At 44.1% G+C, this 24,930-nt stretch overlaps 3 protein-coding genes across 3 annotated transcripts; 2 read left to right on the plus strand and 1 right to left on the minus strand.

Annotated features, from left to right (window-relative positions):
- Nucleotides 1-8,861: 8,861 nt before the first annotated feature.
- Nucleotides 8,862-11,123, minus strand: LOC115767752. Its single transcript, XM_030712068.1, has one exon. It carries the CDS (start codon nucleotides 10,255-10,257, stop codon nucleotides 8,944-8,946), a length of 1,314 nt encoding a protein of 437 aa, XP_030567928.1. The 5' UTR covers nucleotides 10,258-11,123; the 3' UTR covers nucleotides 8,862-8,943.
- A 1,821-nt stretch (nucleotides 11,124-12,944) lies between these two features.
- On the plus strand, nucleotides 12,945-13,692 carry LOC115767767. Its single transcript, XM_030712089.1, has 2 exons — nucleotides 12,945-13,402; nucleotides 13,474-13,692. The coding sequence occupies exon 1, from the start codon at nucleotides 13,013-13,015 to the stop codon at nucleotides 13,400-13,402; it is 390 nt and encodes a 129-aa protein (XP_030567949.1). The 5' UTR covers nucleotides 12,945-13,012; the 3' UTR covers nucleotides 13,474-13,692.
- Nucleotides 13,693-19,756: 6,064 nt separating this feature from the next.
- Nucleotides 19,757-21,124, plus strand: LOC115767772. The gene has a single exon (XM_030712097.1). The coding sequence runs from the start codon at nucleotides 19,757-19,759 to the stop codon at nucleotides 21,122-21,124; it is 1,368 nt and encodes a 455-aa protein (XP_030567957.1).
- Nucleotides 21,125-24,930: the final 3,806 nt, after the last annotated feature.

A 24,930-nucleotide genomic window follows, 5' to 3' on the forward strand; every position in this document is an offset into this window, starting at 1 on the left:
TGAGGGTCGATGAGATGTCATCATAAATGCGGCAAGTGGCTGGCACAGGGAAGCGGCCTGGGGGGATCAGGGGCAACTGTTTAGCATAAGTGGCATCTGCTGGCGACGCAGAGACTCCAAGGAACAGGTTGATCCTTGAGCCGACTCATCCTACGCCGCCAGCCACGCGCCATTTATGTAAATGCCAGCGGGGCAGCACCTGCTCTGGCGCGGGCGCGGGCGGGGGCGGGGCAGCATGCAGGTGCTGCACAGGCTGAAGCCAATATCAAAATAGAAGATCGAGAAACTGAAGGGGGGAAGGGGCAAGGGCAACTGATTAATGGCCATAACGAGAGAGTGAGAGTGAGAGTGAGAGCATGAGAAATCAGCGTATTGGATTGCCAAAGCAAATGTTGGAAAAGTGTCCCGAATCCAGTTCCAAGCGCACATTAATGGAAGAAAAACGAAATGGGAATTGGGAACAGGCTCTGGGCGAAGTCTCAGGCAATTAATGCGTCAGTTGCGCCGAAGCGGAAAACGGGTTCGCGGCTCGAGAAACTCGGAACTTTGTGCGCAGCATTTGAGGAAGCATTCGACACACAGACACAGCCAGCTCCCAAGACAGGACTCGGCGGAAAGAAATGAAAGACATAGTACTCTAAGAACTGAGGCCAGACTATGCTCAGGTTAAATGCAATTAGTTCCTAAACGGTTCAAACTGTGCGAGAAACTGCATACCAAGTTTAGTGCAGCTAGCTCTTATATATTCCTTGAGCTGCGCACAAAATTAGTATTTATTGTTATTATGAAAATGGACAAAGACAGCGACAAAAAATGACTAGCTCCTTATGAGTAGAACATGCGAGAGTATATATTGAAAATTTTAGGTCTCTATCTTCTAAAGTTCTCGAGATAAACGCGATCAAACAGACGGACGAGTCCGTAAAATATCAGCTGGTACTCGGATATTGAATGTACGAAGTCTTTTGTTATCAAAGAGAATTAAGTATGTTTCTAATTAGTATATAAATATAAATAAATAGACAACTCACAAAGTGAAGACATTTAGTTGCCTAAACGAACTTACGTACTGGATACCTCCATCTCAAGCCAAAATACGAAGCACATAATATTGAAAATATAAATCATAAAGCTAGTACCCAATTCAATTACCGTCTCAGCTTTTACAACTAACTATCAAAGGATACTACTCAATCTGACTGAATCTCATTTAGGGCCAATTATAATCTCTATTCAATTGCAATTAAGGCATCAAGTCAGTTCTCTCTCTCTCTTTTGTTACTCTCTCTCTCTCTCTCTCTTCTGAGAGCATTGGATTATTGCAATTCTGTTTTGATTGGCGTTTCGTAAACGTTGCGCAGGCTGCACATTAACGGAAAATCGTCGGACTAGCATGAGGAAAGTCGCCGATTCAAATTCAGCTTCAAGCAACTTTTCATTTAACTTCTTGTTGGCAATTTCATAAAAACGAATCGAAATATTTGTGTTCTTACCTGCATGCATGTTTTTCACCTTTCCTCCTCCTCCTCTTCTCCTCCTCTTTGTCTTTCAAAAATGCTTTTAGAATTAGATTTGTTTGCAAAAGGAAGGTCCATTCATGCGTCTGGACACGCGCCGCACAATGGGCTGCATTTGGGATTTGCTTTGTGTGCGTCTTTGCGTAATACCCTTTCTTGAAGGATTCGTTTCGGTTTTGGCCTATGCAGACCTGTCTCGGAGCCCTCTCTCTCTCTACCTGAACGTATGCAAACCCGAATGAGCGGCATTTGCGACACATTTGCTACGCCTTTCCACACGCCGGACTTAACCGATTCTGGCTTATTTATGAGCAGAGAGCCGAGTCCATTAGCTGCTGCATAGATCCGTTTTTGTTTTCTGTCCATTTAGATTAGACTCCATATATATGTATATATGCAAAACGCTGGATCAAAGGATCAAAGGATCCTTTCCAACTGAAATTGGGAGCAAACGATGAGCGGCAGCAACGCCTGAAAAAAAAAAACAAAAGGCAGTTGCACCTGTTCGCACCACGATTGACGATCGTTTGTCCTGTCGCAAAGGACCTGCCACTGCCTGCAGTCGCACTCGCCCTCGCCCTCGCCCTCGCTTCTGCCTCTCGCTCGCACTCTATTGATCGCCTATCGAGCCGCACGATGACTCTAAACGAGAGCAGCGCCGAATTTTGTCTGCGGACACCTTAATGAAGACGAGGACAGGTGCGCCGACATCTCGGGCCCAAGGGGAACGCACGACCTCAACTTAAACTCATTTCACTCGCACCGTGGCCTGTGCCCAGTCGAACAAGTGCTCTAAAACTGTTCTATAACAGTGTTGAGAACTAATCAAAAATGACTCAAACTTCGAATAAAGTGGATGAATGGAAAATAAAAAGAGTAAGTACTTTTTTTCATTATTGATTCATTTATTTATTTTTATCATTACTCTATTATTAATATTAGTTTTATTATTTCTATTTTCAATATCAACATTAATATTATTATTACTATTATTATTATTATTATTTTCATTATTATTATTATTATTATTATTATTATTATTAATATTATTATTATTATTAATATTATTATTATTATTATTAATATTATTATTATTATTAATATTAATATTATTATTATTATTATTATTATTATTATTATTATTATTATTATTATTATTATTACTAATATTAACTACCGAGCACTGCAAAAGGTATTATATATTTCCTTTCCATTTATATACAGAATCATGAATATTAATGGATTGTAGAAACTTTGGCTGGCCACTCCGCCAGCATAATCAGGCAACCCTCTGCTGCCAATTTGGCCAGATCGTCAGCAGTCGGCTGGCTAATTAGATGTTGCATACGCTAATTTCCAATAATTCTTGACTTTTCGCACATGTCTCTCGGAATGGGCCCATGCCAAAAGCCATTTGTAAGCCGCGCAGCTGATGATGCGGGTCCAAGCTGCAATTCTCTCTCCTTTTCCCTTCCTTTCCCTCTTCCTCTCTCCCTTTCACCCTTTCTCTCTCTCTCTCTCTCTCCCTTTACATATTTGCCACACGCCTCTGAGAGGTTCTCGAGTTTAATGATATTTCCGTTAATGTGCCGCATTCTCGTCGCGAGGCGTCGCGATTTATGGGCTGGGCCATAAAAACTTGTGGCCTGATCGTAAACTGGAAGAAAATCCTTCGAGTTGCAATTGTCCTTAACTGTTTACTCATGTAATATTGTCCTGCAAACGTTTTTTACGAGCAGTTTAAGAAATTAATACAGGAAAAACTTTGCCCGTTTTTTATGCGTTTCGAGTGACAGCTTTGTGTGTAAATATTGTGGCCCAACTTTGAGATGCGGGAAACGGAACGAGACGGAGCTGCTGGCTCATCAAAATCAAATAGCCAGAGCCATAAAATGTGCACAAGGGATATGCCAGACGAGCCCAAGAAGAGGAAGATATTCAAAGACGAAATCAAGTGTTTGCCTAATGGGGTTATGTGTAGGAAAGGCGTCGATAGACTGCGATGTGTTTAGAAATTGATCGATAACCCAATAAAAAACCCATTCAAATCGAATACTTTTTTAAAGGAATAAAATGTGTGTGTGCTAATAGAAAACTAAAGACCCATCTGTATCTAGATATGGAACATGGAAAGTTCGTTGAGAGAATAGTTCCAAAAGCTGCAACTAATCGACATATGCTTAATAAGAATCGTTTATCGAAATGCTTCCAGAGCTATCGAAGCCTTTTTGGGACTTTCTTTTGATGTATCTTTGCCAGTTGAGGCTCACATTTCAATTAGATGAAGATTGTGCTTTCTCTCGCATTCTCATTAGTTGTGCATTTGAGCTCGAGGTTAAGCCAGGCGAAAAGTTCGGTTCTAGTCTTGTCGAATCGGGATCAGAAAGCCGCAAGGTAAACAGCTCGAAAGCTGAGAGCAATTGGTTTAAGTGCTTGAGAACCGGAAATCCGAACGCAGGTCGCCTAATGGAAAGCAATTAGAGAAAATCTAAGCCCAAGTGCAAACACAGCCTCTTGGGCAAAACCACCTTTGACCCCTTTGCCACAGGCAAACGGATGACCCGCAAAGATTTTTAATTGCCCAAGAACCTTTTCTTATCCTGCAACAGATCGGCATTAATGTATCTATTAGTATTGCGTTTGGCATTGTTCGTGTCAAAGTTTGTCGTGCAAACAACATTTACATACGCAATCGTAAAGGACAACAAAGGACAACCCTTTCCTCTGCCTCTGCCTCTCCCCCAGCCACTCTCTCTCTCTCTCTCTCTCTCTCTCTGTGCAACTCTTTCAAATGCAAATGCGTATCGATTGAATCGTTTGATCCTGCGGTTTAGCTAGCCAAAACTCGGTTACCCTTAAGCGGGCGCAGAAACCATTCAAGGATCATGCGAAGATCCTTTGTGGCGGGTGGGCGTCTACCTTGCAGTTCCCTCATACCTTATGTTTTATATCTCGTATACAACCTCTTGATTCTGTGCTTATATAAATTCTTGTATAAACAGACGCAACAAAAGATCCCTTATCAAAGGGATTCATCAATTCATATTGATCAGATCTCTTATTATGTTTTATTAAAAAAAAAAAAAGGAAAAGAAAAACTTAAGAATGTTCCATGATATTCCGCTCATGTCTATGGGATCAAGAGTCTCAGAGGTCCTCAACTTTCAGATGTTATACCTATTTAAAGTCTTATACAAATGTGATCTTATACACACATTAAACACGATCTGTGATCATAAGTTATAGAAGAACATATAGGAAGAAGTTCACAGTATTAGCAGTATTATTGTACTTATATAAGATTTGTGTAAAAGACAAACAGATCGCAAACAAGTTCTGATTATAAAGGCTTTACTTTAAGCTTTACTTACAATAGATCTTGTATTATTACAGATCTTAAAAAAAAAATAGGATAGATCGCTGATCAAATGCGTTTAAGCTATGTTATGCAGAGACGAAAAATGATTTTTGATCTTGTCTTTATACAAATTAAGCATATCTCAAATCATATATCATTTGGCTATGTATAAGACCTAGTATAAGTGTATCATTTGGCTATGTATAAGACCTAGTACATGCTTATTCAGGTCATATACATATATTATTTGGCTTTTTATAAGACCTAGTATACTTATACTTATGAAATACGCATACCAAATGATATGTGTATAAGACGTAGTATAAGCATGTATAAGACGTAGTATAAGCATGTACTAGGCCTTATCCTGATTGCATACTTAAAATAAGTCTTAGACAGGGTCTTTTACTTCTGCTAGAACTTAAAAAAAAATGATTCTCAAATCCAAGAAATGACAAGATCTTGAGCAAGAACGAAGGCTCCTTCACTCTTATACCTTTATATAACGCTTATTAAAGACTTTGTTCTATCTCAAATGTTTAAGCAATAGATCTTACGAAAGGGCACAGGATCTCAGATATTTGTAGTAGCAACAAGATCTTATTGAAAGCCAAAGAACGCAACGACGAGGTTTCCATAATATTGTCTCCAGCTAGAGAAACCCCCGAGAAGTCTGACGAGCAAGCCAAAAGCGAATTAATAAAACCAGAAAAAAGGGAAAACTGAATGAAAATCCAATTTCACACGTTGCTCGCTCGCATTTCGGACAGAAGCAGAGCGGCACAGGACGGGCCAGGACGGGACAGGACGGGACAGGACACACTCAATGAGGACAAACCAAATCCCAAGGACAAATTCCCGCTTTGGCGCGCAAAAACCCGAAACCCAGCCCGAGACCGAGCAAGGAAAGATGTCCCGAAAAAAAAAAGAAAAAACAAAACCAAGACGCGACAAGGTGAGCTGAGCTAAGGTGAGGCCAGAGAGGGAGGGAGAGAGGGAGAGGGAGCATTCAGGACATGGCACGAATAATGCACACACGTCACATTGATTAATCGTCTCGTCCTTGCTGCGCCCTCTCTCTCTCTCTCCCTCTCTCTCTCTTTCTCGCTCGCAATCAGATCCTTTGACAAATACAAATAGTTGGCAAAATGGGAATTCCAAGAGCTGCGCGCTCTGGAACTTATCGCGCACGTCGCTTGGGATTAGTGCGCTTTCTTTGCCTCCCCTCGTTCCTTGGTCCTTTGGTCCTTTGGCCCTCTTGCTATGCCCGCGCCTGCTCCATTTATTGACAGTCGCAATTGCCTTGCCATTGACATTGATTGAGTTGCGCGCCGCCAGACCCAACTTTATCTCTGGCCAGCTGCTCCGATCGGGATCTGTGCCAAAATATAATAAAAAGGCAACTGCTTTTATTTGTTTATTTTAAATATTTATACAGTTTATATTTAGGTTAATTCGACTTGGCCCCTTTACTAGATCTACATGCCCCGCTACTCCCGCTTGGCCATTTCCGGCACTTAACCCATTTCGGGTTCTGCAACTGGCGGCCACTTGAACCAATTGCCAGACACTTGAGACCTTGCCACGCCTCGCATTGCGTTGGTGTTGCAAATGCACGCCACGTGCCAAGGAGCCTCACACACACGCACACACGCACACACACCCTCACACGCGACGACAGCTGTCCCCTGAGTTCGTTTCATTTTTTGTTGTACCCTGTACTTAAAGTGAACGTGCATATGGGGTATATTGAAGCTGTGTGCATGTTTGTCAGAGGCGAAAGTTAAGGTATCTATATATTCTTGATCACAGCCAGAAACTTTCAAACTGTTTCAAACTGAGAAGTTTAGTATTCGATAAGTTTAGTATTTCGATAACTCCCCTTGTTAGCCCTAAATCGATATATGTCGAATTTTAGCGTATATATTTCGGGCATATCTCAGAGTTTAGCAAAGTAAGAAACTCAGACTTTGGATAAAGTTTCGGTATAGGCATAGATATAGGTATGGGTATAGGGTATAGGGTATAGGGTATATCTATATGTAACCTTTTCGATAAGTTCCCACCTTTGCTCGAAATCGATACAAATCGAGAACTATCCATTTTTACATTTACATTTTTGAGACTAATTGTGTTTTATGTAGAATAAGTAAAAGCGTAACTCAACCTTTTTTTCGCTAATTTCCAGCATATTCGAAAAATCGATAAATATCGATATTCTGCACACTGTCGGAGTTTATGCACTTTTCAAATAAATCTCTTTTTATCATAAAAACATTAAATATCGATAAACAGCCAAGCTCAGTAAGCACACCTCGAGAATTTAAGTTGTTAGAGAGATCATATTTGGTATGTTGTTTGCTCAAGTGGAAGTACAGGGTATCCGCTAGTCGGTCAGCCTATATTTATGCACTCCAATTTGTTTTCTTAGGTTCTTTTTTTTTGCTTGCTTCTCGGTTGCCCAATTTTTGGCGCAATTGCCGCAAGGTGTGCCGCACGCCGACGCAGCCGAGCTCTGGTGAGGATCTCAAGGATCTGCGACTCTTATGTGACAAATCAGAGCAGGGGCCGCTCGTGCGCCCGGCAGCTGCGCCGAGCGAAACTCAATTGAGCGCACTGCAACAAAGGACGAGCAGCAGCAGCAGCAGCAGCAGCAGTCGGGACAATGGCAAGGCCTGGGCATATTTACTTAAAGGCATTTAATAGACATTTAAGGAGAACCTTTTGCCCAGCTAACGACCCACGCATTGCACATTGATCCTGCGGCTGAATCCTGTGCAGCTGTTTGCTGGCGTCAACAATTTTCCATATGCCTTTTGCATAACTTGGTTCTGGCTGGCTGCCCTACGGGCTGTAACAAGGCCCTGACAAGCCGCAGGACAACCTATGCTACCCACTAGTACTGCACCATATATATCCAGCTAGCCATGTCCTTAAAACCATATACAGCAAAACATTTGTACTTGGTCTATGCAAATTTATGCAAATTGTAGCTACTACGCGAGGGGGCGGGGCAGGAGGGGCACCCGCCCAAGCGCTACCGAGCACTACCGGGCACTACCGGGCATTGCCGGGTACCCGCAGCGCCTGCTGTGCAGCACAGGTGTGTGATGAATGCCATGTAAATGCCTGGACAGGATATGCGCTGTATATAACATATATAGGCAGGATATTCACGCAGTTCACATAGCTGAGCAACAACTGGCAAACAGAGGGTAGTTCAACGACTTCTCCTGCCGTGCCTTACCGTACCGTGCCTTACCGTACCCGCCCCTTTGCGCAACTACAAACTTGCTATGAATACAAATTAAGATTTGAGTGCTACAAATAGTTCATGTTAAAACCGTTTTAAAGTATTTCATATACACCTTAACTTATTTGGGCTTATATGCTGTACATAACCTCCAAAATGAGCCAGGAGAACTGCAAAAGAGTTAAGTTACAGCTATTTACTTTTGACTTTAAGATATTTTACATTTGTGGCGATATCTAAGTCGATCCTAGAGATATTTTGCGAGATAAGGAGATATTCCTCTAGTATACCGAAAAGATCAGACTGCAATATTTTACAGCTGTCTATGTTAACTCAGCTCCCAGTGAAGCTATCGAGCTGAAATTTGGTACAGATGCTTCTCCTAGCTCAAAATAATATATATGTCGAGATCGGCTGATCGGCTATATCATATAGCTGGCATGGTAATACTACCTTATTTCTTTCTCCCCATGTCTCTCTCTCTCCCTCTCTCGCTCGCTCCCTCTCTCTGACAAAATCCAAATTTACTCCCCAAAGAATAGATAATGAAAATTAACTTTTTTTTACAATCTTGGCAATTTTATTACGACAAAAAAAAGTGATTATAATTTAATTTGGTAGATCTTAAATTGGAATGTCAGCTTGAAGAAGGCAATTGAAAGCTTTTAGCAACAATTTTGCTAAATTCAAAAACTAAACAAAATAAAATTCAATTCTCAAATTTCTTTACGTAACAAATAACGAAAAAAAAAGTGTTTAAAATTATTACGACAGCCAAATATTAGTTGAATTCGAGTTCCGCGCGAAACCCGTTTTTACTGCTCCTCGTGAAAGGAGAAGCTGAGCCGCCGCTTGGTCGCCGCTTCCAGGACGCAGGCCCCAAAGGAGGCGAGCTCCTCCTCCAGCTCGCAGTCGCTGGTGGAATTGTGTCCGCTGTCGGGGCTGATGTGCCGCTGCTTGGCGCGGGATTGGGAGTGGGGCAGCTTCTGGGCGGAGCGCGAGGCGGCCGCCAGCAGCTTCTGCGCCGATTGGCGCACGCTCGACGAGATCTTCGTCGCGATCTGCCGCTTGCGACGCACCACGCGCTGCCTCCTCAGCTGCAGCGAACGCCGCTTGCCCTGTCCCCCTCCCCCTCCCCCTGCCAGTTCCAGTTCCAGTCCAGATCCCGACTGGGAGAGCGGCTGTGGGGAGCACACTTCCCGCTCCTCGTAGGCATCCGGATGCACAGGTGGCTGCCAGTACTCGGACAGATCGCTGGCCGGATCGAAGGCGGGTCGATAGGTGGGCGAGTGGCTCGTCGAGATGAGACGCTGACCAGGCTGAAGCTGAGGCTGAGGCTGCGGCCTCTGACGCTGCCGCTGGCGCAGACGGGAATGGCAACGGGATCGGGCACGGACACGAGCTGGCGGCTTGCGTGTGCTCTCCAGAATGGCATCGATCATGCGCTCCAAGGTGACATCGCCCATTTGGCTGGAGCTGAGCGTCGTCTGCTCAGCACTGGGAACAGGAGCAGCAGCAGCAGAAGAAGGAGGGGGAGCAGCTCCCACTTGGTCACTGGGAAGTGGCTTCTGTTCCAGGTAGCGCGGCTTCTCGAAGTAGCTGTCCGGGATGCCCATGCCGCGCAGCGCCAGCAGCGCTCCCGGAAAGATGACATTGTTGTTGTTGTTGTTCTCCCCATCCTGGTCGACCCTGTAGCTGGGCGAGTACTCCGCCTCGAAGGTGGGCAGCGTGGAGGCATAGACAGCGGTCTTCGCCTTGGACGTGGGCGTGGGCATGGGCGTGGGCATGGCCATGGTCATGGGCGTGTGGAGAGGCGACATGATGTTGCTCAGATCCCGGAGCAGAGGAGTGCGTGCTCCAACTCCAGCTCCAGCTCCAGCTGCGGGCAGTGGCGTCGATGTCAATTGATTCTCCTTGCCCAGGTGGAGGAGGCCCGGCAGCAGCGATTGCCGCTTCAGCTTGAGCCGCTGCGTCGGGGGGGCGGCTGTGCGCATGGGCGTGGCTGCCACCTGGAAGTCGCTGTAGCTGCTGATGACCTGGTGGATTGTGCCTGTGCCCGGATCTGTGCCCGCGACTGGCTGCTCGGCCAGGTAGGAAGGGCGCGGCTGGTTCACAGCCCACTTGAGCATGTTGGCAGCTGTTGCGAGAGTCTGAAAGTAGCAAGAAGATCGAGTTAAAGATGCGCAGGATCGGGATCTAGCTAGTTAGGCCTGAATTGCCATTGTCTGCCGGCAACAAAGCAAATATATAGAAAAAAAAAAGGGATCGCAAGAAACAGGATCAACTTGTGGCGCAACTAGTTTCCTTTTCGCAAGGATTTCAAATTCGCACTCGCTGCGGCAGCTTTTGCCGGCAACAATTGAAAGCTGCCGTCGTGCAACAAAAGAAGGCGCGCAAAAAGCTTAAAAAAAAAAAAAACAGGAAAAATAGAAAGAGTAGATGCCGCAGCCAGCTGCGAGCCGAACCGAACCGAGCCTCCCGATTTGGCCTCTATTTTGGGTGGTTCGAAAATGGAAAATGGTTGCCCTTCCCTTTGGCACACTCGCTGACCATTTGCCATTTGGCATTTAAATGTGGCTCAAGTGGAACGAAGCACTCGAGAATGCGCGAAAGCATTTTGCGCATTTGGCCGCCTCGTTTTGCGCTCAAGCGCACTTCACATGGGCCACAAAAATAATATAAATGAAAATATCGAATGAAAAAAAAAAAACTGGATAGAACAGCTTCATTTGCCACGCCGCACATCAAATGTTCTTTCAGAATATCCTGTTTCCTACACGATACAGTTAAGCTATGCCTCCAACATCGACATATATACTCATATGAGTATAAGTAAGCATATATTCCAAATTTCATGAAGATACCTTCACTGGGCGCCGAGTTCTCATAGGCAGCTAAGTGATATTACAGTGTTTTCCATATAAAAACTGCAATTTTATGATAACTATAGGATATAGTAGTCCGATGCGACCGAACTGTTAATATATATGGCTTTGAGCTACAATTAGCATATGTACAAAATTTCGTCAAGATATCTTCTCTGGGAGCTGAGTTCTCATAGGCAGCTCTATGATATAGGACTCGGGTGTTCATACAAGTTTGCAGATATGTTTGGGGGGAGTAGAAAAGCGCGTAAAATCGAAGTTTGAATGGGATTTTACAGAAAACAATTAAGTACTTGTAGATTTGACTTTGATTTTTAAGCGATTTTCTCAATGGGAAATATGTGATATAGTGGGCCGATCCGGCTGACTACAAGATATCTAGTATAATATAACAAAAATATGGATTACTGCCTTATTGCATGCATATAGAATAAGACTCGTCTGTTGCTGCTGATCAGGAATATATATATATATATATATATATATATATACTCTCGCGACTGAGCTAACATACCCTCTGGCAGGGTATCAGAGGCAAGCCCGAAAGCTTTAACCCAAACGTGACGCACGCGCACAATTTCGAATGCATTTCGTATAAGGAGAAGGAGTCGGATGCGATGATTTTGAAATGGGGTGTTTCATAATTAAATTTCTCACAGAACACTTGAGGGTCGAGGGTTGGCTGATTTTCCATATTTAATGCATTTTTAATAGCTAATCGCAATGCACTTGTCTCCTTATCTTTTACCTTTTTACGCTTTCGGGGGTAGCTCGTTTTTAACCAAAAACTAAATTTTCACACAAGGAACCAAAAAAAAAAACGAACGCCGTTTAAATAATCCAAAAAAAAAATCCGTAACGTGCAAGAGGCAACAAAAAATGATATGAGAATATTCTCGCTGCTCGCGCCTTCAACGTACGAAACGAAACGGAACGGAACGGAACGGCACGTCCTGTCAGAGGCGCAGACGCAATGTGACTGATTCTCGCCAGGCACGTCATGTTGCGTGCTCAGCTCTGCTTGCGGCCGGCCAGCCATTGACAGACAGCCAGCCAACCAACCAACCACCAACAGCTTAGGCTCTCTCTCGCGCGTTCGCTCTCTCGCTCTCCTCATTCGTATGCCCATTTGCGTGCAATTGCCTTGCTTGTATGGGTATTTAGGCTGCTGGAATTTGTGGGAGAGCGCGCCAAAAAGAAAGAATGGGAGAGAACAACAAATGAGCGCGCAGCAGCGAGCGCTGCCGGCGCAGCAGATTGAAATTGAAATCAATTCAATTTGATTGAAAGACTTTCTTTATTGACTTATTGATTTGGCTTGCAACTACGATTTAAATAAGCGCAGCACAAATATAAGAAAGTTCAATTAAAAATTAAAAGTGAAAATAATTATTAAATACAATCAAATTGTTTTATATGATAAGTTTTCGATTCAGTTCCAGTTCCAGCCAGCTTTTTCCAACCATTATATGTCAACTTAAGATCGCTCGATAAATTAGTTTTATGTGAATAACTTTTTTCTTTACTGAGATATCTTTACGAAATTGAACAATTGCCAGCATAACTATTCTCCCAACATGTCTGCAAAATCTTTCGTGCATCCGAGCGATATATCACATAGCTGCCTATGTGAACTCAGCTTCCAGAGGAGGTATCTTCACGAAATTTGGTACAGATGTTAGTTTAAGCTCGGCGCAGTATATATATCGAGTTCGAGCAGATTGAGACACTGACTGTTGAGAAAAGTGTTTTGTTTTCTAGAAATCCTAGCCAAACTCAGCCTCACTTTGCGCCCAACATAAGAGGAAGATATCAAGAGCTTTGGAGTTTGATTCTGTGGTGAAAGAACATATGGAAAATAATGAATAGCAAACCAGGGCAATGCTGTCAAATGCTTTTCTGTGCTGGGAGTAGGCGCATATGAATTTAGTTCAGTCGCCAGTACACATTCTAATTATCTAGTCTCGTGTAGCAGACAATTTTTGAAAAAATATTAAAAATGATGGATTTTCGAAAAAATCTTCTTGCCACGACAAATCTGTTCGTTATCGCGCTAACCTTTATCATATTCACCGTGATGGAGGATAAGATTAGTTACCTGGTCCTGGACGCAGCCTATCAGCTCCAGAAGAATCCGGCCAGCCAGGTGCTCAGCGATGGGGAGAAGCTGTTGAACCTGTGGCTGGTCATGTGCACCGTTTGTGTGGGCATCTTCTGGCTGATGCGGGACCAGTTGACCATCGATTTCAATGGGCTGATCCTGCAGCAGCGCGAGGCCGAGGACATGCTCAGCATGCAGATACATGTCCTGGCGAACATGGGCCCCAGGGTCGTCAATTTGGAAGAACGATTGCAGGAAGCTATCGAGCGATGCGCTATTGAGAACTGAGTGAGTCAATCGCATTGAACAGCGCATTCAATTTCAATTTCAATATCAATTCCATTTTCAATTTGTTGCAGGAATCAATTACACGTATCAATTAAATCATCAAGTGTTTTTCATATGAATTTAGCATTCCGAGTGGTTAAAACAAACAAATTTGAGTTTCGTTTTCATTTTTCAAGAAGTTTATTTACATTGTGACTATGCCTCATACACAACATTCGATTGAAACACATTTGAGACACGAAAGCTACAGCATTGCAGAGCCAACATTTCAATAAACCTATATATATTTTATAATAAAATTTATAACTCGCAATCGATTTTAAGATTCCGTTTTCAAATTGCCTGCAATGGTTCCTATTGATTGAGAGATTGGGATGTTTATTTATTTGGGCATACCTCGAAGTTTATCAAATATATATTTATAGAATATTGACTATGTATGTGGTTAAGCCCCTAAAACTTTATAAAATTCACGATAAAAAACTGGTCTCTAAGGCTAGATCCTTGCACCTTGGTATGCATACACTTCTGCGTGTCAACTTTAGGCCCTGAGATTTGTCTAAAGATGGGTTTATAAGCACCGAAGTTTTTAAGAAAACATTATGGTCTTTGTATATCTAGAAGGAAGCTGCAATGCTTGTAACGGCAGCTGGTTTCAGGGTTTCTTCTAGGCATATCTGCTCTTCTTCTTTCAGGGTATCTTCAGACTTATTAACTATCTCGGCATTGCGATATTTGTATCCACGATTTGAATCAAAAAGGTTCCGATGTTGATTGTTTATAATTCTTAAATCCTATTTAGATAATTCGTGGTACTCCCCCCAATACTTATGAAAGGATTGTCAACAGGAATTCGTCATTCTGTATTCTGAATAGAATAATCGGAAAATATATAGAATTTTAAATTGGAAATATATTATATATTAGGATTTCATCCTGGCAATATATGAAAGATTATACATTATGATCGGAACCCATTCCATAGTTTAAAAATGCATTCTGAATTCTTAATAGAATAGTTGGGAAATATTTGGATTAGTATATTATCCTGGCGATATATGGGAGATTATACTGTATGAGCGGAGCTCCCTCCATAGATTATAAGTTCAACATGAAACACCTGAAAGTCGAACAGGATGTGAAGCAAGTCAGTTTCTAGTTTCTTAGACTACCGAAGGGGTTGGGTTATGCCTGGTATAGTCCATCTATGATCCCTTGAGTATCGATTCCAGTTATGTGGAACCAAAAGTCAGCTAACTAGGTTTAATATATCTTTTATATTTCGGAATTATAAGAAATATATATCTATAAGAAGTATATATCTAGACTTTAAGACAGTCTGACAGTAGACATCTAGTTAATTAGTAATAATAGTAATGCCTATTTCTAAGCTCTTAAAGAAGTTTGATCTGGTTTCAACCAACTAGCCCCAGCTAGAGCTTGCTCTATTGGATTCGGGTAATGCTTCTCAGATAAGTTAGCCCGACTATCCAAGTTGTCTAAGGATAGTTGGCTATATCATATGATATGAGGTACTCTGATATATGAATTGAGTATCGCTGATGGGCGAGGGGCGAGGTGCCTAATCCCACACAGCTGCTCGGGGTGGCGGGGCAGCCGGGCCTCGCGCTATCATATGATATAAGATTAGCTGCCTCCCCGTCCCTAGCCTATGCTCGTACTTTAGCGTACTTTATCTTGATGTCCTTGCTGGGTCTGTGTGTCTATGTGTGTGTGCGTGTGTGTGTGCGAGGGATAACGCCCGTTCGGGCAGGAGAAAAAATAACACACACACACACACACACATAGATAAATAAAGAAAAGAAATGGAAAGGCGCACAAGAAGAAAAAAAAAACAAAGAAAAAAAATGAAGAAAAGCGGTAGCAAATCTGAGCGTGAAGAATTTTCCCCATTTTTCGCAATTTTCAGCTATGAGAAATTGCGCAATTGTTGGGCAATTTATTAGCGGCAAAGCTGGGCCAGGCCAGGCCAGGCCAGATCCTGATCCTGCCCTAATTTATCTTCCCAGCGCGCATCTTCCCTCCCTCTCTCCCCCTCTCTGTCTCTCTCTCTCTCTCTCTCTCTCTCTTAGGCAGGGGCGTTGTAGTGACCAATGCGTTAAATTGGCTTTGATTCAATGGCTGTCAGCGGAAGACAGGACAGATTATTGTTAAGATCCTTTCGCTACTGTGGCAGCAGCTGCTCCTTGAGCGCCTGCTCGTATTATTGATTTATTCCCAGTCCTGCTTGCCGGCTTGCCTCCTTGCATTTTTTGTCCACAATTCATTTATTGACCCATTCAGCTCAGCTGCGCCCATTGCCCAAATCTAGACCAGCAGCTGGACATTTATATATATATATTATAAGACCAAAAACAATGTGAGTCCAAATTGTAGCTGAGACTTCTAATACTGTCATATTCAGCTGGCCAGCTTTAGCTCAAGTTTGGGCTCTGTTTTATGCCCTGAACCCTTTGAGAATGGGTAGAAAGGGTTTCACGGTTTTGTGCGAACGTTTGTAGCAGGCAGGAGAAAGCATCTCCGACCCGATAAACTATATATATATTATATATTCTTGATCAGCATCAGTAGTCGAGTCGATCTAGCCATATCCATCCGTATATTCTTCCGTCTGTCCTTCCGTATATCCTTCCGTCTGTCCTTCCGTCTATCTGTCCGGCTATCTGTCCGTTCGTCCGTCTATCCGAACGCGATCCGTCCGTTGGTCCGTCTATCCGTCCGGCTATCCGTCCGGCTATCCGTCCGTCTGTCCGTCCGTCTGTCCGTCCGGCTATCCTTCCGTCTGTCCTTCCGTATATCCTTCCGTCTGTCCTTCCGTCTATCTGTCCGGCTATCCGACCGGCTATCCGTCCGTCTGTCCGTCCGTCTGTCCGTCCGTCTGTCCGTCCGGCTATCCTTCCGTCTGTCCTTCCGTATATCCTTCCGTCTATCTGTCCGTCTGTCCACCGTCTATTCGTTCATCCGTCCATTCATCTATCCGTCCGTCCGTCTCTCCGCCTGTCTGATAACTTACTTCTTTTCCAAGTAATCGATAAAAATCGATATCGAAACCCTGTTTTTTGGGCAAATATCTTGCCTTTTAAGAGCTAGACTCGCCATTTAGCTGGACATTTAGTTCTTCGAATAATTACAAATCAAGTATCTTTCATGTTAGTTCATGCCAGCGCCGTGCTCCCCTCTCCCCCTTGTGCGAACCGCATTTGGAGTTGGTTCAGGGTATCTCCTAGTCGAACATCTCCGACTAGAGCCCTCTTACTTTTACATAAATAAACTGATTCAAGCTTGAACTTGTTGCGAATTGCAAGAAAAAACGTAAAAGTCCGTCAATTTTCTCACGTTGCAATTGAAATGAAAGAATTCAACAAAGTCAAGCAGATCAATTGGGCCCACAAGAGTTGCCACTTCATACCAAATTATTTGGAATACAATCTCAGCTGGATAATACAATAGATAGATATAATATGATTGTTGCCCAATATTCAATGCAAGTGCCTCACGCGGTGGTCTTCGTATGCCGGAAATGCTGAGTTCCTGTTTGGAAGTGAAATCCTTTGCTTTTTATTTGGCTCAAAGTTGGTTGAATGCACCAAAATTTGGCCATAAATTCAAAGAAAATGCTCTTACTCTCTTTTTCTCGCTTTCTGCCCCTTTCTCTCGGTCACTTTCTATTGAGCTGCTGCACAGCTGTCGCTTTGCTTCAATCTCAAGTCCAAAATTCTCGAGTTGCGCAAATCTCATAAATTTGCGCTTTAAACAAAAGTTGGCGTCGACGTTGACGTCGGCGTTGGCGTCGGCGTTGGCAGCGACGCAGGAAAGCCGGAATGGGAAATGCGGAAAACGGCGAACGCTGCCCGAGCCCTTTAACCAATAAATTGCAAAACAATTGCACAATTTTCCACAACATTTTCTTTTGACACACAGCAGCAGCAGCAACAGCAGCCGCTGCGACGCCAGCAGCGACGCGCGCAGCGGCAGCGGCGCTTGTCCCATAAACAATAAGCTAAATTGTACAAAGGCTGTGCGTGTACGTGTGTGTGTGTTGTCCTTTTCTTGGCGAAAACTCAAGGTGAAAGGAGCCACACGCTGCGAGAAAGGTAATTGAAAATTATGTTTTGTGGCGTAAGCAGCGAGCGGGCAGCGGGCGGGCAGCGGCCAAACGAGCAGCAGCAGCAGCAGCAGCTGGCAGCAGCTAAACACACACACACACACACACACACACGTACAATCAAGCACACGCACACACACACGCGCATGCAGCTCTTGTGATAAACTCTCCGAATAAACTCACGTATTGCATGTTTTGGCCAACTGTGGTTCTTTCTTCGACCAACTGTTTTGACCACCGAATCGGAGCCTGCTTTTCTTTTCTCTCAGAGTTATCTAGAACATTTCCTAAGCAGCATATGTGTGGTATATGGGGAGTTTCTGTTAGTAGCAGTGATATACAGAGTATATATATGTATAACATATGTTAAATGTTAACAGAATCACAGCGAATTGATACCCTGCCAGAGAGAAGCTTTTGACTTTGTCACAAGGTGTGCAAAGCCTACACGAAGACATCTTCAAACCCAAATGGTGTACTTATTCCCCATCTGCAACAATAGTCGAGTCGATATAATAATATATATAAAACACACAGTATATATATGTGTATAATATATTCGAACGATTTGCACAGGGTATTTAGTCTTCGGCATGCCGAAAACAAACTTTATTTTCTTCTCGAATATCATTGAAAATATTCTTTAAATTCGAACATTTACAGAATAATAACATTAATTATTGCTCTTACTATATAAATAAATATAAGTGTATACGTTTAAATAGTTGAAGTCCCCGCAGCCCCCTTCAACTCTGTTGCCACCCACCAGCTGCATATTTGGTTTACGTATTTCAGTTCAGTCGACGCTCTGCGCTGCTCTGCTCTCACGTTCAATGAATGCCGAATGCCTATGCGCAGCGCTGCCTTTGATTGAAACACTGTTGCAACTGCTGCTCTCTCGCTGCACACGCACGCGCTCTCTGACTATGCGCGCCTGCCTCTGACTCTGGCTGTGCGTGCGAACGTGTGTGCGGGCGCGCGCGCGCGCTTGCTCACATACGCTCTCTCTTGGTCGCTCTCTCTCTTACTGGCTGTGCGTCGACGCAACACGTTTTTGTGCTTTGCTGCGCTCGCAGCCAGCGCTCAGTCAGTTAGTACCCAAACACGAGTCGGGCAGAGCACACGTCGACGCTCCGCTGCGCAAACGAATTCAAATACGAAATCGAGTTGAATAAAATTGATCGAAATAAAAGTGCAAAATTGAAATATATTTATTTATATTTTTTTTACTTGTGCAACATTCTTGTGAAAAGGTAAATGCAAGTGATTTAAATGAGATAACCAAAAGCAAAGTACAAGCGAATTTTATGAATAACACTCATATTCACAACTATTCACATGCATATTCATATGCATATTCACATGCATATTCACGTGCATATTCAAACTTTTATTTGTGCATTTCATGAATATTTTCACATGCATTTCATGTCCAAGTTCAAGACTTCTTAAAGGGTTGGTAGAGGGGGTAGCGACGGGGAGGGGGGAGGGGTATTTAGCCGTAGGCCCTTTTACGCACACCCATGGGCTATTTAATTGCATGTGAAAACTAAAGGGGAATTTTTGCCAACTGCCCGCTGCGGCATTTATTTAGTTGTTCTTGATTTCATTTTTGCTGCTTCACTGATTTTTTGGCCAGACCAAAAAAACACACATAGTCCAGCCCTATAAGGGCATATATATATATTGATGGGCATATATATATGTATTGATGGGCATATATATGGTGCACGTCGCGGAATTGGCCGCCGAAAAGCGCGCCAAAAACTCGCTCGGCAACTTCGCGCTGCGCAGGAGGCGCAAACAAAAAGCCAAAAAGCTAAAAATACATTTAAAAAAAAAAGCAACCAAAAACAATAAACAAGAACTTTACAAACGGGTATAAGCGACTGCAACATGCCCTGTTCAAAGTAGAAGATAAGCTGAACACAAATCGAACAACAACTTTTTCGCTGTGAAATTTCGCTTTAGCCAATAAATAGCTAGAAATATAAGAAAAAGGCTATTAACAACTTGCTTAAGGCAGCTAAGCAGACGTGCAAGCCTATATACCCCATTGACCTGCGCGAACAGGGCATAGGAACGCAGCGAGGGTCACGCACACACACATCACACGCACACACAGACACCCAGCTGAATACTAAACCAACAACTTTGCACTTGCAGACACTCACAACAACAACAACAACAACAACAACAACAGCGAGAGGAAGAGGAAGCAGCAGAAGATGCTCAAGTGGGCTGTGAACCAGCCGCGCCCTTCCTACCTGGCCGAGCAGCCAGTCGCGGGCACAGATCCGAGCACAGGCACAATCCACCAGGTCATCAGCAGCTACAGCGACTTCCAGGCGGCAGCCACGCCCATGCGCACAGCCGCCCCCCCGACGCAGCGGCTCAAGCTGAAGCGGCAATCGCTGCTGCCGGGCCTCCTCCACCTGGGCAAGGAGAATCAATTGACATCGACGCCACTGCCCGCAGCTGGAGCTGGAGCTGGAGTTGGAGCACGCACTCCTCTGCTCCGGGATCTGAGCAACATCATGTCGCCTCTCCACACGCCCATGACCATGGCCATGCCCACGCCCATGCCCACGCCCACGTCCAAGGCGAAGACCGCTGTCTATGCCTCCACGCTGCCCACCTTCGAGGCGGAGTACTCGCCCAGCTACAGGGTCGACCAGGATGGGGAGAACAACAACAACAACAATGTCATCTTTCCGGGAGCGCTGCTGGCGCTGCGCGGCATGGGCATCCCGGACAGCTACTTCGAGAAGCCGCGCTACCTGGAACAGAAGCCACTTCCCAGTGACCAAGTGGGAGCTGCTCCCCCTCCTTCTTCTGCTGCTGCTGCTCCTGTTCCCAGTGCTGAGCAGACGACGCTCAGCTCCAGCCAAATGGGCGATGTCACCTTGGAGCGCATGATCGATGCCATTCTGGAGAGCACACGCAAGCCGCCAGCTCGTGTCCGTGCCCGATCCCGTTGCCATTCCCGTCTGCGCCAGCGGCAGCGTCAGAGGCCGCAGCCTCAGCCTCAGCTTCAGCCTGGTCAGCGTCTCATCTCGACGAGCCACTCGCCCACCTATCGACCCGCCTTCGATCCGGCCAGCGATCTGTCCGAGTACTGGCAGCCACCTGTGCATCCGGATGCCTACGAGGAGCGGGAAGTGTGCTCCCCACAGCCGCTCTCCCAGTCGGGATCTGGACTGGAACTGGAACTGGAACTGGCAGGGGGAGGGGGAGGGGGAGGGGGGCAGGGCAAGCGGCGTTCGCTGCAGCTGAGGAGGCAGCGCGTGGTGCGGCGCAAGCGGCAGATCGCGACGAAGATCTCGTCGAGCGTGCGCCAATCGGCGCAGAAGCTGCTGGCGGCCGCCTCGCGCTCCGCCCAGAAGCTGCCCCACTCCCAATCCCGCGCCAAGCAGCGGCACATCAGCCCCGACAGCGGACACAATTCCACCAGTGACTGTGAGCTGGAGCTAGACGAGGAGGAGGATGAGAACCTGGCGCTGGGCGGGCCGCAGCTGGAGGGCATTTGGCTGCAGTCGGAGGCGCGGGATGCGACCAAGCGGCGTCTCAGCTTCTCGCTCAACGAGCAAAGCTGAACACATGAATGTTTTTAAATAGCTTAAATCATTTTTTTTTTTTTTGAGTATTTTTTTTATTAATTTAAGAGTTTTTCCTGTTAAAAGAGTAAATAATTGAATTATGAAAATTATGGAAATTGTGTCGCTGCGTTTCTTAATTGGCGGCTCCTCCGGACTTTCCCACAGTCCCGACGAGTCGCGTCCATCATTATTTTTATTGAACAAAAAAAAGAAGAAGAGACAAACCACAAAAGTGTCCCGAGCAAAACCAGCATTAAATGCAAAACAACCTCTTGAGATCCAGCGAAGCGTGGCCCATGCTTCGAGCCAAGACACGGGCCCAACCTTCCGACTTGGCAGACGACGCCCGCTTCCGAGTGCAAGTGTTTCCCACAGCGTCGGGCTTAATGGGCGTTTTTATGCCCTGCTAGCTACCAGAGGGAGAGCGAGAGAGCGAGAAAGCAAGAGGGAGAAAGCGAGAGAGAGAGGGTGAGAAAAGTTAACTAAAGTTGATTACGTGCTCAGGCGAGAGACTTCCTTGAACCAAACAGCTCGGGTAAGTTGAAGACTTTATTTCAATTAAATTTGAATTCATATTTATTTGAATATTTAGTAAATCTTACTTTAAAAAGAAGTAGAACCAGCTAGCCAAAGATTCGAACCACTTTCTACAGTTGTTCGTCAGAAATTCGAACCAACTTTTTCCGTTGCCAAGCACTGGAAGGTTTGAACCAATTCTTACAGTTGCTGGCCTGGGATTGAACCCAAGTGAAGTTGAACCACTTTTTTTGTTCATTTGCTAGCCAGTCATTTGAACCATTTAGATCATTTGCTAGCCAGATATTCGAACCCTATCTTCAGTCAGGAGTTCGAACCACTTTTTTCATCTGCTGACCCGGGATTCGAACTACTCTCTTGGCAGCTAGCTTGAGATTCGAACCACTTTTTCCTGTTGCCAGTTTGGAATGTGAACTCCCTGTTGAGCTACTATCCAGACGGATACGAACCACGTTTTTTCTTTCATTTGCTAGCCAGGAATTCGAACTACTTTTTTCAGTTGACAGCCAACGATTTGAACAAGTTTGTTACATTTGCTAGCCAGGGGTTTGAACCACATTTTTCAATTGCTAGCCAGGAGCTCGAACCTCTTTTTTAGCTGACAGCCATGGGCTTGACCCGGCTTTTTTGCCAGCCAGGATTTCTATCCACATTTCATGTCCGTCTGACCTATTGTCTCTCCATCTGTGCGTCGATTTAGGCAAATATGCATACATATATATATATATATGGATATATATATTTTTAGCTTTACCATGCGCCAAACGAATTTGTTACTTTCTTTTCGAGGTCTCCTCCTCCGATTTTCATAGCAGCGATAAATATCGATTTTGAGAGTTTTAAGTTATTTGGGCATAGCTCGAGAATTATAAGAGCTAGAGCTAAATGGGAGAAACTTGAAGTCACTTCAGAATCAGGAATGCATTTTCCATAAATGGCCTGGGAGAAGAGAAGAAAAAGTATAGAAAGACAGATAGATAGAAAGATAGATATATAGATAGATATATAGATAGATAGATAGATAGATAGATAGATAGATAGATATAAAGATATATATATAGATATATTGATAGATAGATAGATAGGTATATAGATAGATAGATAGATAGATAGATAGATAGATAGATAGATAGATAGATAGATAGATAGATAGATAGATAGATAGATAGATAGATAGATAGATAGATAGATAGATAGATAGATAGATAGATAGATAGATTGATTGATTGATAGAAAGATAGATAGATAGATAGATAGATAGATCGATATATAGAAAGATAGACAGATAGATAGATAGATAGATAGATAGATAGGTAGATAGATTGCTTGGCCCTCCTATCTTATTTTACGAAGGATGTTTACAAGTTTTACATGAAACACAGTCTATGAAGCATCATCATTAGGAACCTCAAGAGGCGAAAAACAACAGAGTCCTTAAGATGTTGTGCCCCATCGAGCACCCGCTGAGCTTACAGCTGGGCTGTCCAGTCAAATGGAATGAGGAAGCACTCGAAAGTTTCCCACAGAGCAACAAATGGAAAACCCCTTCGTTAGGAGCTGTTGTGGCCATGGCTCATTAGCTGGTCAAGTTCACAAATGCTCAGGCCCGAATATCTCTGTTCAATTGGGTATGGCATATAACTGGAGCAGATAGGCAAAGGGCGTTAAATGAGCTGTCATAACATTGGACTCCGGCCGAGGGTTATGCAAATTCCATAGAGCCAACCCTTTGGCTGGCCCAATGCCAGCTCGGACTAAGCCAAAGACGTTAACACTTTTCACAGGGCCCCATTTGTGTTGTTCATTGAACTTGATGCACTTCCCAGGCGTGCGATCAACGGAGCGTGAAAGTTCCTACAGCGCCTAGCTAGGTTGACCACCGACAAGGCAGGCAGATATGGGCTGTGCCTTTGTGCGGCTTGACAGACAACAGACAACATATGGCTCACATGATGTGATATGTCTGGACATCATATTGTATCACTGGCTAGCGGGGTCACGACGCAGTCGACGAAGCGGTCAGGCGGACTTCAATAACAATAACTACTTATATAGAGCAGGTATTTTCCGGCTCGATTTTCATATGAGCCTGTTCTGCGGCTTGTCACACCCTTTTCCGGGACGGCGCCGGGGCTGACCAGCGGACAGCTCGCGAGCCAAATCCCTGAGACTTGACAAAGGTTAGCCCGTTGCGTTGCGTCCATCGGTGCTTTTCACCTTTTCCTTTCATGTTTTCTTTTCTCCTTTCTTTTTTTTTTATGTGTTTGCCTCTGTTTTCACAGTTTCGCCCCGGCCCGTTGTGCTACTTGTCTTGGGCAGTTGCATATTGTTATCAGGCTCTCTAATGATGCGCCTTTGTGCGTGTCATTGTCTGTTGCCCGTCTCTGATTTCCCGTTTCCATTACCATTTCCATTTGCCCGGGTCGACTTTCCGACTCGCCGTCTCATTTAACAAGCAGCTCTTTAATTTTATTTTGATTGAAAGTGAAATGCATGCCTTGCGTTGGGAATCTCAAATGAAATACATGAAATCAAATTAACTAAATATACAAAAATATATCATAAATATTTTATTATATATAGCCGGAAAACATGAGCAACATTTATGCAAATATTTAGAAATGGAAATGTTAAATGAAATGTTATATTTTGTCACACGCCTCGCTTGGGAAATGCATTCTTGTTTAACTTCGGACTATGAGGTGCGATCTCTATGAAATGCTCAGGCCTTTAATATGACAGGCCTTTAATATGCCTCTATTTAGGGAAAATTTTACTTTTTTGTTTCTTTGTCTGGAATGGATTAAGGTATCCAAAAAGTGAAACATTATGCATTTGCATAGACCAAAAAAGAACGTACATACCAAGTAGGGTGCAGCTAGCGCTAAGAATCCTCGAGCTATGCTCAAATAACCAAATGCCAAAAACGAATATCGTATCATAACGCGCTACAGACAATATTTTATTGTGTTCGGGCACTTATAAAGCAATTCGATGGAGCATTTGCAACTCAATTCAGATGGCAAACGCCCCTACAAATCAGACCGAGGCGTTAATAGAGTTATTCTTTTGTTAACAATAGAAGATGTTGATCTCTTATTCGCATTTAACAGAGCGCGGCTACATTGGAAAACCATTTGATGGCACACTTTTCATTGTGAAAAGCGAGCACGAATATGTGGAAAAGTGGCAAATGGCCTTTTAAAAGCGGGCACACTTTCGGCTCTAATTGCGATTTAAACGCTCGCGTCGAGTGCCAAAAATTG

The sequence above is a fragment of the Drosophila novamexicana genome, unplaced genomic scaffold (assembly GCF_003285875.2).
Source record: "Drosophila novamexicana strain 15010-1031.04,08,12 unplaced genomic scaffold, DnovRS2.1 tig00001453-arrow-arrow-pilon, whole genome shotgun sequence".
In the NCBI taxonomy this organism is placed as follows: domain Eukaryota; kingdom Metazoa; phylum Arthropoda; class Insecta; order Diptera; family Drosophilidae; genus Drosophila; species Drosophila novamexicana.

Coding starts and splice junctions, on each gene's coding strand:
- LOC115767752 (XM_030712068.1), bottom strand. CDS start 10,257: ATGCTCAAGTGGGCTGTGAACCAGCCGCGCCCTTCCTACCTGGCCGAG.
- LOC115767767 (XM_030712089.1), top strand. CDS start 13,013: ATGATGGATTTTCGAAAAAATCTTCTTGCCACGACAAATCTGTTCGTT.
- LOC115767772 (XM_030712097.1), top strand. CDS start 19,757: ATGCTCAAGTGGGCTGTGAACCAGCCGCGCCCTTCCTACCTGGCCGAG.